At 36.9% G+C, this 18,088-nt stretch overlaps 1 protein-coding gene across 1 annotated transcript in view; it reads left to right on the top strand.

Moving 5' to 3' along the window:
- WDR44 (WD repeat domain 44) overlaps window positions 1–18,088 on the top strand; it is an 83,514-nt gene that overhangs the window by 24,399 nt on the left and 41,027 nt on the right. The window contains exons 3-8 of the mRNA XM_081222889.1: window positions 3,946–4,020; window positions 8,349–8,979; window positions 9,468–9,598; window positions 11,213–11,308; window positions 13,488–13,624; window positions 14,733–14,816. Of these exons, the coding sequence (XP_081079015.1) occupies window positions 3,946–4,020; window positions 8,349–8,979; window positions 9,468–9,598; window positions 11,213–11,308; window positions 13,488–13,624; window positions 14,733–14,816 (1,154 nt within the window). The remainder of the gene's footprint in view (window positions 1–3,945; window positions 4,021–8,348; window positions 8,980–9,467; window positions 9,599–11,212; window positions 11,309–13,487; window positions 13,625–14,732; window positions 14,817–18,088) is intronic.

Raw genomic sequence — 18,088 nt, 5'->3', positions numbered from 1 at the left:
AAAAGTAGATGGTTGAAAATGTAGCTTCCCTCCCATTCTTCACCTTCCACTTCCCAGTCCTCCTATCCAGAGACTATTGCTGTTTATGCTTGTAGATTTTAAAAGCCACTTAGGTCTTAAGATATTTTTAGGTTATAACAAATAGGTTTGGGGAATTTATTTTATCCCAGTAATTATAGATTGTCCTTAACTTGAATAAAATTAGATAGAAAATGTACATATTTAGTAAATAAATATGAAGTTGGATATAGTTCTTTTTTACTTTTTATTTTGAAATAATTACAGAGTCACAGAAAGCTGCAAAGATAGTACAGAGAAGTCCTGTTATCCTTCACCCACTTTCCCCAGTGGTTATGTCTTAATTATAGTACAATGTCAAAACCAAGAATTTGATGGTGGTACAGTGTGAGTGTATAGTTCTGTGTCATTTTATTACATGTGTATATTTGTATAACCACCACCACAATCCAGATGAGATCTAGTTTATCACCACAGAGAGCTTCCTTTATAAAGTCACACCCACCACCTCCCCACATCATCCCTAACCCTAGGCAGCCAGCCACTAATCTGTTTTCCATCTCAATAATTTTGTCACTTGAGAATGTCCTATAAATGGAATCATATAGTGTGTGACCTTTTGAGATTGGCTCAAATGATTGAGATCCATCCAAGTTGTTGCATGTGTCAATGGTTTATTCCTTTTTGTTGTTAAGTAATATTCTATGATGTGGATGTACATGGGTTATTGAGTGCTTATTGTATATAACAGCATATCTATTGATACCTTAAGCAATCCAAAGAAAAGTTTGATATAGTTCCTATTTTTGATGACTTTACAACCTCACAGAAAAGATACGTATATATAAGAAGGGATGATACATGTGGTATTGATGTTTGTAGACTAGAATAGACCTTAAGAACTACAGGGAGTTTGGAGGAGGAAAGGGGACATAGAGCAATCGTGAGAGCTCTGTTGCCTGGAATAGGAGAGAAAATTTTTCGGGAGGAGGTAGAACTTGTGTTAGGCTTTGAAAATTGGGAGAGATTTGCATAGGTGGATAGAGAAAAATTGGGAAAGCATTGTATGTTAGGTAATAGTATGAACTAATTAATATGCAACGGCAGAGAATTTGCTGGGCGCATTGAAAGACTGGTGTCTTACTAATGTAAACATTTCAGTGGTGGAATGTTGGTAAAGTAAATTGGGGCCAGATTTCCATGAGCCTTGAATGTCAGGTTAAGAAATCTGGGCTTTAAAATTTTGAAGCAAGATATTTAAAGTCAATTTTTATATGTCTTACAAGATTTTTTGCTGGGGAATTAACAAAAGATAAGTGGTAGAAGGGTGGAAGAAAGTTCGCGGGAAAGAGACTAAGTGCAGAGAGAGCTACTAAGAGATTAGAATGTCAAGACATGAGACTCCAACAGAGGGATGGTGTTGATAGGAATGGATGGATGCATATGACAACTATTTAAGAGTTGTTTCCTGGTTTTTGTTTATTGTTTTTTTTTCTCTCCTCAGCAAAAAAGAGTGGCGGTCACATCTCAAACATTTTTTAAAATTTCACTTTAGTCACAGTTAATTACTCATTACACAGTTACTTCCTCATTACTAAAAACCAGAAGTGACCTGAATTTTTTAATAACTAACATTTTTAGCTTAATGTTCTTTAGTAGATAATAATGAAGATTTCTTTGAGTGTAGATCACTTTTGTACAAATGATTTGTGAAACTGGGTCTTTTGTTGGATGTGCTTATTAAAATTAAAAAGCTCAATTCTTATAACTGAATACTATGAGGTGGGTACAAACAGCTCTCCAATATCCAATACAGATGGAGGGAAACAGTGGTGTGAATTGCTAGAAATTGAACGCTCTATCATACCTTTTAAGAAAGCATGTATCTGAGGTTGTGATAGGTAGGAGTTAGAGAAATGGCCTAATGGTGGGAAGCTGGGATTTAGTAGGTACTGTGCTACAGTAATGGGGCAGCCCATCTCCAGAAAAAGGTAATAATTGAGGACTGTCTCAAGTCTAGCTAAGTTGGTGTTGGTTGTCTGTAGGTACATGCTTGGCTTCCATTGCTTTGTCCTCAAAGCCTGTTAGAGGTGCTAGGGGAAGGACCTGGACCTTAAACCTCACTAAGGAGAGAATCATAGATGACTATATATACTAAATCAGGTTTTACTAAGAAATCTTCCAATTAACCTCTCTAGAGATCAGATCCTCTGGTAGGTGCCATATCACTCCTTAAAACTAGGACTTAACAGCAGTTTACCTTATAGGAGTTGATATCTTTCAAAAGTTCAAAGTCTAAGAGAGTTTTGTTAAAGCCAAATAAAATAGAAGCCTAATCATTGCTTGGCAGTTTTGGTCTGTGATCTTTGTAAGTATTAAAACAAATTAAATTGAGGTACAGGAATTATTAGTATGTATTTTTCTTAGGTTAACTTGGGGAAAATATCCATGGAATTAAGGTTGTACAGTGCTTCTGATTTCCCTACTAATGAACAGTTATTGGAGGGTAATTGGGTAAATACAGTTAATTTGTAGGACAGTTGAAGGCGTTTCTTTAATATGCATTAACCGTTCTTAATTATCATCAGCTTTCAAGAATTCTCTCTCATCTTGTCAAGATGGCTATTTCAGGGTGGTCAGGGAAGGCTTTTCTGATGTAATAATGCCTGAGCTATGACCCTAAGGATGGTAAGGAACCATCCAGTTGACCAAAGTATAATTGTGTGGTTGTGATGGGAGAGGGAGGTGAGAAATATAGATGTCAAAGATGTAGGCAGGAGCCATATCATGTTAGGTGCTCATGGGCTGTGGTAGAGTTTAGATTTTATCTAATACTTCAAATTCCATGAAACAACTTTTCTCTAGAAGAATCTATATAAGAATTGGTAGTATTTCCCAAATGCTGGGAGGAATTCAATGAAACGACTTTTCAGCTTGAAGATATTGGAAGTCCTGCAGAAATTTCTCTAGCACATTAAGTCTTTAGCATTATAATAATCTCTGGAGTAGAGAGATTATTGGAGCCTATCCTGATGCTTGTATAATTGCTACCTTAATACATACATACATCCTTATGTATCTTAGGTCACTTATCTGTCAAAAATGGTTATAGTGACTCTCTGACAAGCTCTGTGATGTACACTAAGAATTATGAAAAGTTTTTTTTCTCAGTATTAGTAGTAGCATTCAAATTACTGTACTTCTATAAATGTAAAGAAAACTTAAGATGGAAAAGAATATTGTGTTAAGATTTGCAAATGTATGATTATCTTAATTTACCCGAATTTTTTTTCCAACAGAAATGCAGCATCCATTTTACCTTCTCTAACCTCCCAAATATATATATATATGTACGTATGTGTATTTGAATGTATACGTAGATATATATGTATTTTTGGTGGGTTTAATTTTTTTCATCTGTTACTGTTTTGGGGACTTCATTTAATACTGGTTAAATCTTGATTCCTTTTATCTAAAGTGTATAAAGTTTTTAAGGCAATGATTCTCTGAATATGGTCTTCCTCATTATGTACTTTTGTGTTTATTCATATTTATGAAGGGATACTTTGGGAAAAATAACAATTCTAATTCAACCCTTTGCTTAAGTCCTTAATCTTTTTAAGCTACAAAGGTACTTAGTAGTTCTTATCTTCCTGCACAGTTTTTTAATGTTAAAAAGTTGGGTACATGTAAAGGAAAATATCCTATTACAATAGAAAAATCGAAAATTGCTGATTGGTAACCTTCCTATGCAAATTAAATTGTCCCAATTGGCATAAAAATCTCTGGGCATCTATCAGTATATAAACATCTAAGCTCTTTATGGGCCTTTGATTTATTAATGCTATAATTTCTAATTTATACCCATTTTAAACAAAGTTTTAAAGAAAAGATATTTGGTCTTTGTTTCTTTTCTTTTTAAAATAGGAAGCAGAGAACTCTGCATACAAAGTTGGAAATGAGTCCCCTGTACAAGAATTGAAGCAAGATGTGTCTAAAAAGGTTTGTAAGATAAAATGTCAATATTAGTTTAGCAGATGTCATATTTTTATGGTATATTTAAAGTGGAAAAATTTTTATATTCTTTTAGTATAGTGCCCTGTACGTGGTGGATGTTCAGTAAATGTTCCTGAATCTGTTGAATTTGTGATTGAAGGCGCATCAGGCTTTTTAGAAGGCATTTTGTAATCGAACTAATTGGTAATTTATCCTTGAATCAGTATTTTGAAAAATGTTTTTTAATGTGTTTTTACTTTTTATACTTGTATTTTTATTAGAGTAAGCTATAGCTACTCTTGAGGTTAGTACCAAGAGGTAAAGGTACTGAAAAACTCAGTGCAGCAAATTCTAATGTCTTGAGGAGTTAGAGGTTACAAGAAGTCATTACTCTTCTAGTACCTTTGATAACTTTTAAGGAATTGATCATATGAAGCTTCAGGGTTTGGTTTACTGGAAGAGACTGAGCGTAAGATAAAAATTTTGGCAATGGGTTGTTCACAGTATCAGGATAAAACCCAAGGAGAAAGAATGGTGTGTCTGTTCATTTATACCAGTTTTGAGTGTTTTCTGTGCCCCAGGCACTGTTTAGAGAGTGGATTTCCAGAGACCAATGCAACGACACATCCTCTATCCCAGAGTTTCTCAACAGCAACACCTTTGGGGTGAATAATTCTTTGTTGTGGGGGGAAGGAGAGACTGTTTTGTACATGGTAGAATGTTTAGCAGCATTCCTGGCTTTGACTCACTAGATGTCAACGTCCGCCTCCCCCCCCCCACCAACCCCTACCCCATCTTGACAACCAAAAATGTCTCCAGACATCACTGAATGTCTGGGGGAATGACACTGGGCAAAATCACCACCAATATAGATTCATTGTTCTACCCTTATGGAATTTAGAAATTAATGGACTACATATTTTAATATTGATAATACTTTTTCCTTTAAAAAGAAAAATTTCCTTTTTGGGAAAAATGGTTTTGTGTATCAGCATGAATGAGATAACAAGAGTGGTACCCTTCTTTTTTTAAATCAGAAATTTCCCACAATTCTACACAAACAAACAGCTGTCTTGATTTTTTGGCATTCCCTTCTGGTTCTCACTCATTTGCTTTTTTTTTTTTTTGGCCTATTTGTAGTGTAGATGGAATTTTGTTGGTGATGGTGTTGTTTTGTTTCTGACAGAATTTTATATTCTACCTTTTCCTCTTAACATTTTTTGATTTTTATCATATTTCTACATGATTTTAATACTCAGTTTTCATTTGGTCTATTAGCTTCCATCAAGCAAATGGATTATTATGTATCTAGCCATTTTTATTGTTGAAAACTTGAAAAGTTTCTGTTTTTCCACTAGAGCTTTTCTTTCCCTTTTAAAGATTTTTTTTTCTTGGGATAAATTACAAATGGGTAAGTATAGTTAGTAGCCAAAAAAAAGTGATTTTTAAGGAGAGTTTAGAAGCTGAAAAAATAGTAAACACTATGGAGCCATAGAGTGAGTCTTAAGACTCTAGGTATTACTTTTTAAGTTCTAGCCTTTTCAAGTGAATTAAGTATCCAACATTAATTATAAAGGCTGTGGAGTTATACCCTGGATCAGAACACAATCCCTGTTCCCAGTAACTTACATTTTAGTAGAGAAAATTGGATAAACACAAAACTGAGTGTAATAAGTGTTCAAATAGACTTGCAAACTTTATAAGAGCACAAAGGGAGGCTTTACTTTCTCTTTGAGGATAGGAATGGGGAAGGAGGAAGTAGCATCTGAACTGGTTCTTGATGAATGGATAAGATTTGGGCAGGGGGCTTCCCTGGTGGCACAGTGGTTGAGAGTCCGCCTGCTGATGCAGGGGACACGGGTTCGTGCCCCGGTCCGGGAAGATCCCACATGCCGTGGAGCGGCTAGGCCCATGAGCCATGACCGCTGAGCCTGCAGGTCCAGAGCCTGTGCTCCGCAACGGGAGAGGCCACAACAGTGAGAGGCCCGCGTACCGCAAAAAAAAAAAAAAAAAAAAAAAAGATTTGGGCAGGCAGAGATGGAAGAGGAAAGGCATAACCAAAGGCGTGGAGATGAGGAATGTGCAGAATGTTTGTCGATGAGTCTAGAGACCAAAGTTAGGGCCAGATTATGGGAATGCCTCTTATGTCATACTAAAACATCTGGTTTTTATTTTACAGTCGCTGTGAAAGCAATGATTTTTTTGAAGCAGGGAGGTGATAGGAAACAGTTGCTTTAGCATGATCATTTCTATGTTAGTCTTGATTCTCACTGTTCTCTTGTTCTTTCCCCATTTGCTACCTCCTGAAACCCGGCAGGGAACGGGGGTGGGGAAACAGGTCTAGGTACTGTAAATAGGTGCTATGGGGGCATATCAAGAGGTAGAAAACATGGGCCTTGTTTTCCAGGTGTGGAGAAAATATTTATATAGAGCTAGCTCATGTACTACACTGTATTTATATTCTAGTTCATATTATAATGAACAGTAAGAGTGTTAGGAGTTCAGAAGAGGAAGAGATTGTCCTCAGTTAAGGGATTAAAGAAGGTTTAAGATTTTCAACCTTGTTTTAACCCCTCTGATGGCATAGGCCTTTTCACTCTGCATAGTGATTATTTGAAACCTTTACATTCACCTCATGCTCACTGTGCCCACCTGCATCTGTTTACTTTCATCAAATAACCTTGCTTCCCACACTGCATGTAGGTGTTAGAGGCTAAGAAGCCTGAATTCAGTCCTTTTCATCATCTCTCACTTCCCTCACCTGCAAACTTGTTTTCATCTTTTACCTCTTTTTCATGCCATTCCTGAGAATTTAGTATTCTTTTTTTTTCTGTCCAAAGTAGAATGATATAATATAAAGAACACTGGATTTTTTGGAGAAAAACCCGGATTTCAGTTTTGACTTTGTAGTTTACTAGCTGTGGGACCTTAGGCGAAATACTTAATGCCTTTACCTCAGATTCCTGCTTTGGTAGAAGGGAGATAATCTAGCTCCCTCACAAGTCCTGTGTAAAGATTAAATGGCAAATGTGTGTACTGGGTCTAATACACAGCAGACCCTCTTTCCTTTCTTCTCCAGAACTTGTTATCTTCCTTTCCATTGGCTCCTTCCCCTCTGCTTATAAAAATGCTGGATCATTTTCTTGCACCCTCTTCCATGTATAGCCAAGCTTTTTGAGAACATAGAGTGTGCTGGCTGTTCCTATGTCTTCACCTCTTATTCATTCGTAAATTTACTGTAATCTGGCTTCTGTTATTGCTAAAGTACTCAGAACTCAGAAACTACCTAATTGACAAATTAGGTGGACTCTAGTTAATATTTCTCTGGTAAAAGTAAGGTAGGTCTAGGATAAAAATTAGAAGATTGAGAAAAATTAATATGTAGAATATGCTGGGAAATCAGGGATGAATATTATTGAACGGCTTAATATCCAGTTCACTTGGCATGAATTTGTAGTAAACCACATCAAGATAGTTCCATAGCACATTCTGTTAACTTTCTGGAGCCAAAGAATTGAGAAAGCAGAAGTCATCCATGTCTCCGTGGTGGGAAGATAAGTGAGTGGGCTGGGAGATTTATTGTGTTAATAATGACAGGATTGGGTAGAAAATATATTTTCTTCTAAATGTTGGTAGGAGACGCAGAAAGCCTGCCTGTAGTTTTCAACTGTAGATAAGAAATAAAAGGGAAAAAAGGCAAGATGAGCTGGGTATTTGAACTCTTTTCATGGTCCTGCCATCTCTCTGCAGAGCAGGGGATTAGATGTAGCCTGTTTAAGAACATTAATCTCCCTGCATCTGCTGGCTTTCCATGTCAGGCTTGAGTTCAGAGCTGAACAACTTAAAATCTTGTACAAGGTGGTTTTGATTCTCATAGTTTTGTTAACTAGGCTCAAACCAGCAGGCAACTAACTTGGCATAAATATGTAAATGAACTATGACATGAAGCATCTGAATGTAAATTTAGGTTTAAACTTTCTTTTACAGGGTTGATTGAATTTTTGTGATTACACATACTAACACAGGTTCCCTATATAATGGTTAAGAGTACAGTGTCTGGAACCAAACTCCCTACGTTTATGCCAGCTTCATCACTTACTAGCTTTGTGACCTTGGACAAATCACTTGGTCCCTCTGTGCCTTAGTTCCCTCATTTGTATAATGATGATAGTAAGAGTGCTATCTTACAAAGTTGTTGTAAAGATTAAAATATGTAAAGTGTTAAGAACATTGCCTGGCACATAGTAAGTACTATATAAATGATTAGCTGTTATTTTGTTCTTGTAAATAGCTTCATTGTTTTTTTTTTCAACTGCTTTTTAACCTTTCATCAGATTATTGAAAGTATTATTGAAGAGAGTCAGAAAGTACTACAGCTTGAAGATGACTCTTTGGATTCCAAAGGAAAAGGACAGTCTGATCAGGCTACTGCCAGTCCTATCATGGCTGGAACAGATATACCTGGATTGTTAGCCGTAGATCAAGTACTGCAGGAAGATTCCCAAAAGGCAGAAAGTCAGGATGTATCTGAAGAAACTAAATTAGAATCAAAAAAATGTTTTCCTTCTGATGACACATGTGACAAGCCAGTAGATGAAACCACTAAGTTAACTGAAATAAGTTCAACTGAACAACAGCTTAATGTGCCTGAAACTGAAACAGAAGTGTTGAACAAGGAAGCAGTGGAAGTCAAAGAAAGTGATGTTCTAGAACCTGCATCCTCACACTCCTTATCTACTAAAGATTTTGCTGTTGTGGAAGAAGTTGCTCCTGCCAAACCACCAAGACAGCTTACTCCAGAACCTGATATAGTAGCTAGTACAAAGAAGCCTGTTCCAGCACGCCCACCTCCTCCAACTAATTTCCCACCTCCTAGACCCCCACCTCCATCTCGACCTGCTCCACCACCAAGAAAAAAGAAAAGTGAATTGGAGTTTGAGGCTCTTAAGACACCTGATCTAGATGGCAAGTATTAATTGAGAAATAGCTATTTTTGTGGGGAGTTCTTGGAGTTGAAACTTGAACTTTCTGATTTTTTTTTTCAGTTTATGCTGTAGACAACCACATTGATGACCAAGTTATAAAACTTATTTTAGTAATAGAAAGTCAAAATGTTTACATTGGTGTTGTTACATTACTGTAATTAAACATTTCAGGAGACTTTCAAATCTGTTACCATTGGAGAGCCAGTGTGGCATAGTGAAAAGAGCATAGGATTTGGAGACTTAAGATTTGAATTTAAGTCCTAGTTCTCTTCATGTGTAAGTTGTGTAGCCTTGAAGAATTTAACATATTTGAACCCTGGTTTTCCCATATATAAAACGAGAGTAATAAAACCACTTTTCTCAGAGGATTGTTCTAAGCATCAGCCAGATAAAGGTTAAAGCACTTTTCAAGCTATGTATAAGGTCTTATATAAATATTAGTTGTTGTTGTTGTTGTTATTATTGCAGTTCCCAAAGAGAATATTACATCTGATACTCTCCTAACTACAAACATGGCTTCAGAGAGTACAGTCAAAGATTCTCAGCCTTCTCTTGATTTGGCAAGTGCTACCAGTGGAGATAAAATAGTTACTGCCCAGGTTGGTGAATTTGTGTTATATTTGATACAGGCTTTCTCAACTTTCTGCAACTGGCTGGTTTGTTGATTTTGGTTTTGGTTTTGGTTTGTTGATTGTTGAACCTTCTTTCTTCTCCAGGCCAAATATTTCCTTGTCCCCAAAACCTGGCTACCTTACATCCCTTGTCTAGCTCTGCTACTTAAGTAGCTGGCTGATTCTGGCAAGCTATTTAACATCTGAGTCTGAGATGGCTCATTGATGAAATGAGGGGAAAACCTTCCTTGAAGGTTTCTTGCAAGGTTGAAATGAGCTAGAGTATGCCAAGTACCTGGCATGTAGTAGGTATTCAAAAAGTGATAGATGCTGCTATATGTAATATTTATTAATAAATACCAACTATAATCTTCATTTGTCTGACCTATAGTGGTCAAAATTAGGGACTTTTATTTTTTATAATTTCCTTTTCCTAATCATGAAAAAAAACCTTCATACACTAGGCTATGTATCCATATATGAGGCAATAGAAAGGACTTGATTACATGAATTTCTACCACCGTCAAATTCTGGGATTCAAGGGGGTTACTTATGTGGTAGCTGTGGTTAGGGCAGGTTAGCCAACTGGGAGATACTATCATACTAAGTGAAGTAAGTCAGACAGAGAAAGACAAATATCATATGATATCGGATATCATATGATATCTAAAAAAAAGATACAAATGAACTTATTTACAAAACAGAAATATACAGACTTGGAAAACAAACTTATGGTTACCAAAGGGGAAAGGTGGGGGGAGGGATAAATTAGGAGGTTGGGATTAACATATACACACTACTATATATAAAATAGATAATCAACAAGGACCTACTGTACAGCACAGGGAACTCTGCTCAATATACTGTAATAACCTAAAAGGGAAAAGAACTTGAAAAAGAATTGATACATGTATATGTATAACTAAATCACTTTGCTGTACACCTGAAACTAATACAACATTGTTAATCAACTATACTTCAATATAAAATAAATTTTTTTTAAAAAATCAAGGATTCTGTGGCCAATGGAACTTGGAATAAAATTCAAAGCACATACATGCAAAAAAAGACACTATAGTCTTTTCAGAACCTTAGAGCAGAGGTCAACAGTGGCCTGATTTTGTAGGGTCCCCAAGCTAAAAATGGTCTTTATATTTTTAAAGAGTTGTTTTAAAAAAAAAGAATATGCAACAGACACTATATATGAAGCAAAAGGCTTAAAATATTTACTATCTGGCTCTACAGAAAAAGTTTGCCAACCCCTACCCTCAAGATATCCATGTGTATAGCTCTGATTAATGGCAATATTAGTGCTGGCATTTTACTGGTAGAGAACTGCTTTTGGGCCAGGTTCAAATAGAACATTTATTTGCTTTCAAGACTATTCAGACATTATTTCATGAGCAGCAACACTTTTGGTACCTAATGTTTTTCAGCATGCTGGGAATAATAAGAGACTGAAATGGAGTGCTCCATTTAAATTTTCAGTAGGCTCCATTATCTGTATTCTGGAATTCTTTAGAACTGTGTGTGGTAATGAATAATTGAATATTTATAGAAATTGATTCAGTCTACTTTCTGTTTATAAAATTATAATTTCAGGAAAATGGAAAAGCACCTGATGGGCAGACAATAGCAGGTGAAGTGATGGGTCCTCAGAGACCTAGATCCAACTCTGGGAGAGAGCTTACTGATGAGGTATAATTAGATTTTTTTGTTCTTGAAAACATAAAATATAAAGGTCATGATGAGAAGATGAAAAAATTCTAGAGATGAATGGTGATGATGGTTGCACGACAGTGTAAATGTACTTGATGCCACTGAACTATACAATTAAAAGCGGTTAAAATGGTAAATTTTGTATTATATATATTTTACAATGTTTTTTTTTTTTTTTTGGCTGCATTGGGTCCTCGTTGCTGCACGTGGGCTTTCTCTAGTTACCGCAAGCAGGGGCTACTCTTGGTTGCAGGGCGTGGGCTTCTCACTGAGGTGGCCTCTCCCGCTGCGGAGCATGGGCTCCAGGCGCACAAGCCTCAGTAGTTGTGGCACACGGGCCCAGCAGTTATGGCTCACAGGCTCCAGAGCGCAGGCTCAGTAGTCGTGGCTTATGGGCCCAGTTGCTCCGCGGCATGTGGGATCCCCCCGGACCAGGGCTCGAACCCGTGCCCCCTGCCTTGGCAGGCGGATTCCCAACCACTGCGCCACCAGGGAAGCCCCACAATGATTTTAAAAAATTAGCTTTATTGCTATTAGGCAAAAAAATCATAATGTAGAGGAAAAAATGAAAATTGAAGATTGTCTTAGTTTTTTTTTTTTTTTTAATATGCTGGAGTTTGACCTCTGACTTACACTTGCCCTTTCACATAATTATATGGTGGAATAAGTGTATTGAAAGCAAGGCCTGGGGCTTCCCTGGTGGCGCAGTGGTTGAGCGTCCGCCTGCCAATGCCGGACACATGGGTTCGAGCCCTGGTCTGGGAAGATCCCACATGCCACGGAGCAGCTGGCCCCGTGAGCCTGCGCGTCTGGAGCCTGTGCTCCGCAACAAGAGAGGCCGCGATAGTGAGAGGCCCGCGCACCGCGATGAGGAGTGGCCCCCGCTTGCCACAACTAGAGAAAGCCCTCTCACAGAAACGAAGACCCAACCCAACACAGCCATAAATTAAAAAAAAAAAAAAAAAAAAAAAAAAAAAAGAAAGCAAGGCCTATGTTTTATAGAAAGTGGGCTTAAAAAAAACTTGATATTATAGGTATATGTTTTTTTTTTTTTTTTTTTTTTTTTTTTTTTTTTTTTTTCTTTTTGCGGTATGCGGGCCTCTCACTGTTGTGGCCTCTCCCGTTGCGGAGCACAGGCTCCGGATGCGCAGGCCCAGCGGCCATGGCTCACGGGCCCAGCCGCTCCGCGGCATATGGGATCCTCCCAGACCGGGGCACGAACCCGTGTCCCCTGCATCGGCAGGCGGACTCTCAACCACTGCGCCACCAGGGAGGCCCAGGTATATGTTTTTATACATATTAGATTATGTACAGTGTATACAGACTCAATGTTTAATCCTTACCTTAAAATTTAGTATACATCTATTGGCCAATTTATTCAGAATGAAGTTTTGAAGCAAAATCTTAATCTTTGTTTCTTTTAAACAGTACATTAAAAAAATTATTGTACTTTGGAAAATGGTTTGATAGTTCCTCAAAATATTAAGCATCGAGTTACCATGACCCAGCAATACCAATCCTATGTATACAACAAAGAGAAAGGAAAACATACATCCACACAAAAAATATACATAGGTGTTCATACTAGCGAAAGTGTGGAAACGACACAAATGTCCAACACTGATGAATGGATAAATAAAATGTAGTATATCCATCCATGTGGACTATTTTTTGGCAATTAAAAGGAAAGAGATACATGCTGCAATATGGATGAACCTTGACAGCATGATGCTAAGTGAAAGAAGCCATTCACAAAAGACTACATGCTATATGATTTAATTTATATGAAATGTCCAGAATAGGCAAATCCATAGAGAAAAAAAGTAGATTCGTGGTTGCCAGGGACTGGAAGGAGAGGGGAATATGGCATGACAGCTAATGGGTATATGGTTTCTTTTGGGGGAGGTAGAAAAGTTCTAAACTTAGATAATGGTGATAATTGCACGACTCTGTGAATGTACTCAGAACCATTGAATTATATGCTTTAAATGAGTGCATTTTGTGGTGTGGAAATTGTATCTCACTAAAAATGTTTAAAAAATTATTGTACATTGTACTGAATGTATCTAGAAAGTTCTTAGCTTGAATTTTTGAGGATTTTGTAGATTCAAAAAGATAATTAAATTATAGGTACTCTCGGTGTTATTTTTTACTTCAGGAAATTTTAGCCAGTGTAATGATTAAGAATCTGGATACTGGAGAAGAAATACCTTTGAGTCTTGCAGAAGAGAAACTGCCAACAGGTATTAATCCTCTCACTCTACACATCATGAGAAGGACTAAGGAATATGTAAGGTATGGCCTAATGTTATTACTTATCATTTGTAGTATTTCATTCAGAGTGGTGAAAAGTTCTCTGTTTATGAACTATGAGAGTCCCTAATTTGGTTTCATTCAGTCTTCTTTTTTTAAAGTTAGAATTAAAATTAGAGTTAATGTATGTATTCTTAAACTTTTTTCTCTCTCTTTTTTAAAATGAGCTTTTTTTTTAAGATTCCACATATAAGTGATATCATAAAGTATTTGTCTTTCTCTGTCTGATTTATTTCATTTAGCTTAATGCTCCCAAGGTCCATCCATGTTGTCACAAATGGCTGGATTTCCTTCCTTTTTATGGCTGAATAATATTCTTCTGTGAGTGTGTGTGTGTGTGTGTGACATTTTCTTTATTCAGCTTTGTTCTTCAAGATTGTACAATTACTTGGGGAAAAAAAATATATATCTTAAATCTCATAGTATTTGGTTTGTCTTCTTTTAAAATGATTTCTATTGGGTTGGCCAAAAAGTTTGTTCGGGTTTTGCTATGACATCTTACAGAAAACCCGAACAAACTTTTCAGCCAACCCAATATTATACTAGAGACAATATTAGAACACATGAAGCTAAAAAGCCATGTGGGATAAACACCTGGTCTTCTGAAACCTTGCTTTAAGGATCAGAAATTTTATAAATAATTGTATTGTCTTTTTAGGGTCAGAAAGTGTCTTTAGAGTGAGGTGATTGACTTTACTGTGAGATGTATGTAGAACTAAGAAGTAATTTCTGTGAAAGCAAAGCTTTCACATGATATGCCTGGTAAGTAAGGAGGGAGATATTTATAAGTTAATGTGTCATTTCTGTGCAGCATGTTTTGCCCAGCAAAAAGCCTTGTTTGTGTTAGGTTTTCATAAATTGCTAAATTGCATTCGTTTGCATTTTGTACATTGCACCTTGCTTAAAGATTCTACTCTATGATCTTTCAAGTCTTTAAATTCTCAGGGTCATCATTTAAATTAAACTTATATAAAGCATGTTAACATATTTTTCTTACACTGATTAGCTAATTGTATACTAAGTACACACAGAGATTTTTGAGAAGTGTAGGGGAAATGGCTTCTTATAAAATGACTACTTCTTCTTGTAGTAATGACGCAGCACAGTCAGATGATGAAGAGAAGTTACAGTCTCAGCAAACAGATACTGATGGTGGAAGGTTAAAACAGAAAACGTGAGTTACAATACATCCCTTTTCTTCATTTTAGACTTTTATTTAAAAATATATATATATATGAGAGCTGCCATATTTTAAATCTATACTCTGTCCAGTTTATATGTCCATCCGCCACTACCACTCCCTGCCCTCGGGCAATGGATTATGAGTTCCTTGAGGCTGTCTTGGTCATTTTTATAGCATCTGACATACAGTAAATGATCAATACATTTTGCATCATGCTTGTATTTTTCTGATGGTAGGCGCCAGAAGTGCTGGTAGAAGAACATGATTGTCCTTGAAGTTGTTTTTTTCCATTTCTCATCTCTCCAAATTCTATTTGTCCTTCTAAACCCAACTACGTGAGATTCTTCCTGACTACTCCAGTACATAGTAAAGTTTTTCCTGTTCTCAATTTCAATGACACCTATTGTCTACATAACTTACATTTGCTGTTATATTTTATATTATCTTAAACTGTTTTCTGATTTTAAAAAATAAGATAAATACATGTTAAACAACTAGACCATATGTTGCAAAAGGATTTTGATCACACCATTCTTCTTTTTCCCCTATAAAAATCTAGCACAGTAGCGGACATGTATGTTTTCCTTGATTATACACAAGTCACTTAATTGGCAATAATTCAGTCTAAGGCCTAAAATGAGTTCTCCACTCGTCTGATCTTTTCCTAGTGTGGCAAGTATAGCAAAGAAATCATTGAGATTTTTTAGAGCAGGTATGCCCACAGTGGAGGTATATGATAACACCTTAGCTATTTGGACCTTGGCCTTCTAGCAATGGCAACTATCGGGAACCGGAGAATTAGAATTATTCAGGAGACATACAGACATCCAGGAAAGATGTCACTTGCTCCATGAACTAAAGCTCATTATTTTTTTAAAAGAAAAGCTCCTCGGGTTTATTCAAAGCCTTTATACTTACTTCTTACATAATTTCTAAAAATCTGGTCATCTGGTATCTGATCTCAGAGCAAAATAGAAGCAGCAAACTGACATGTAAATCAGCACATAAGAATGTCAGATAATACTCTGATTGCAAGAGAGGAATCAGGAAAATGATAAAAAAGGACTCACACATTGCACAACCATTTCACATGGCAGTGCTTTCAACTTCTTCTCATGTTGTGACATACAGAACATGGTATTATTTGCACTGAACCCTGGGGTGGGCAAACTGATGAGGCAGCTGATGGCCAAAAGAGACTGGCCCAGGGTTCTGGTTTCTCTGGGCCCTACCCTGTTGCCTTGAAGGCTGAGAGGGAAACCAATATTATGGCTCACTTGCAAACCATTTGAAAAGCCTTGAATGTATTAAAGAATAGTAAAGATGGTAACTGACCCTATTTATTAAAGAAAGAAACTTATCGAGCATTAAGTGCCATTAAAGAAGGCACAAAAGTATGTATTTTAGAAATGTTCTCATCCAAAATGATTAAAATATCTGTTTTCCTGCTTAAAGTAGTACTAAACCTATAGTTAACCAGAAAATATAACTTCAGAGTTATAGGTAGCAGAGACCTTATTGTGATTTTAAAAATGGTTTATCTGTTTTTAACCTCTATATCTGTATTTAATCTCTGTAGCACAGATATAGAGAACAAATTAATGGTTACCAGTGGGGAGAGGGAAGGGGGGAGAGGCAAGATAGGGGTAAGGAATTAAGAGGTACAAACTACAATGTGTAAAATAAATAAGCTACAAGGATATATTGTACAGCATGGGGAATATAGCAACTATTTTATAATAACTTTAATTTAATTTTTATTTTATATTGGAGTATAGTTGATTTACAATAGCATGTTAGTTTTACAGGTGTACAGCAAAGTGATTCAGTTATACATATATCCATTCTTTTTCAGATTCTTTTCCCATATAGGTTATTACTCAATATTGAGTAGAGTTCCCTGTGCTACACAGTAGGTCCTTGTTGATTCTCTATTTTATATATAGTAGTGTGTATATGATAATGCCAAACTCCTAATTTATCCCTCCCCGCGACCACCTTTCCCCTTTGGTAACCATAGGTTTGTTTTCGAAATCTGTGAGTATGTTTCTCTTTTGTAAATAAGTTCATTCGTATCCTTGTTTTTAGATTCCACATGTAAGTGATATCATGTGATATTTGTCTTTCCCTGTCTGACTTACTTCACTTAGTATGATAACCTCTAGGTCCATCCATGTCACTGCAAATGGCAGTATTTCATTCCTTTTTTATGACTGAGTAATATTCCATTGTATATATGTACCATATCTTCTTTATCCATTCCTCTGTTGATGGACATTTAGGTTGCTTCCGTGTCTTGGCTATTGTGAGTAGTGCTGGTATGAACATTGGGGTGCATGTATCTTTTCAAAGTATGGTTTTCTCCAGATGTATGCCCAGAGAAGTGGGATTGCTGGATCATATGGTAGTTCTTTTAGTTTTTTAAGGAACCTCCATACTGTTGTCCACAGTGGCTGTACCAATTTACATTCCCACCAACAGTGCAGGAGGGTTCCCTTTTTTCCACACCCTCTCCAGCATTTATTGTTTGTAGACTTTCTGATGATGGCCATTCTGACTGGTGTGAGGTGATACCTCACTGTAGTTTTGATTTGTATTTCTCTAATAATTAGTGATGTTGAGCATCTTTTCGAGTGCTTTTTGGCCATCTATATGTCTTCTTTGGAGAAATGTCTACTTAGATCTTCTGCCCATTTTTTGATTGGGTTGTTTGGTTTTTTTTTTTTTTTTTTTTTTTTTCGGTACGTGGGCCTCTCACTGTTGTGGCCTCTCCCGTTGCGGAGCACAGGCTCCGGACGCGCAGGCTCAGTGGCTATGGCTCACGGGCCCAACCGCTCCGCGGCATGTGGGATCTTCCCGGACCGGGGCACGAACCCGTGTCCCCTGCATCGGCAGGCGGGCCCTTAACCACTGCACCACCAGGGAAGCCCTGTTTTTTTTGATATTGAGCTGCATGAGCTGTTTTGTATATTCTGGAAATGAATCCCTTGTCTGTCACTTTGTTTGCAAATATTTTCTCCCATTCTGTGGGCTTTCTTTGTTTATGGTTTCCTTTGCTGTGCAAAAGCTTTTAAGTTTAATTGGGTCCCATTTGTTTATTTTTGTTTTTATTTTCATTACTGCAGGAGGTGGATCCAAAAAGATCTTGCTGCGATTTATGTCAGAGTGTTCTGCCTATGTTTTCCTCTAAGAGTTTTGTAGTATCTGGTCTTACATTGAGGTCTTTAATCCATTCTGAGTTTATTTTTGTGTATGGTGTTAGA

Source organism: Mesoplodon bidens, assembly GCF_964165515.1.
Source record: "Mesoplodon bidens genome assembly, chromosome: X".
Lineage (NCBI taxonomy): Eukaryota > Metazoa > Chordata > Mammalia > Artiodactyla > Ziphiidae > Mesoplodon > Mesoplodon bidens.
The sequence above is the reverse complement of the archived record's forward strand: the minus strand, read 5'-3'. Positions and strand labels throughout refer to the sequence as shown.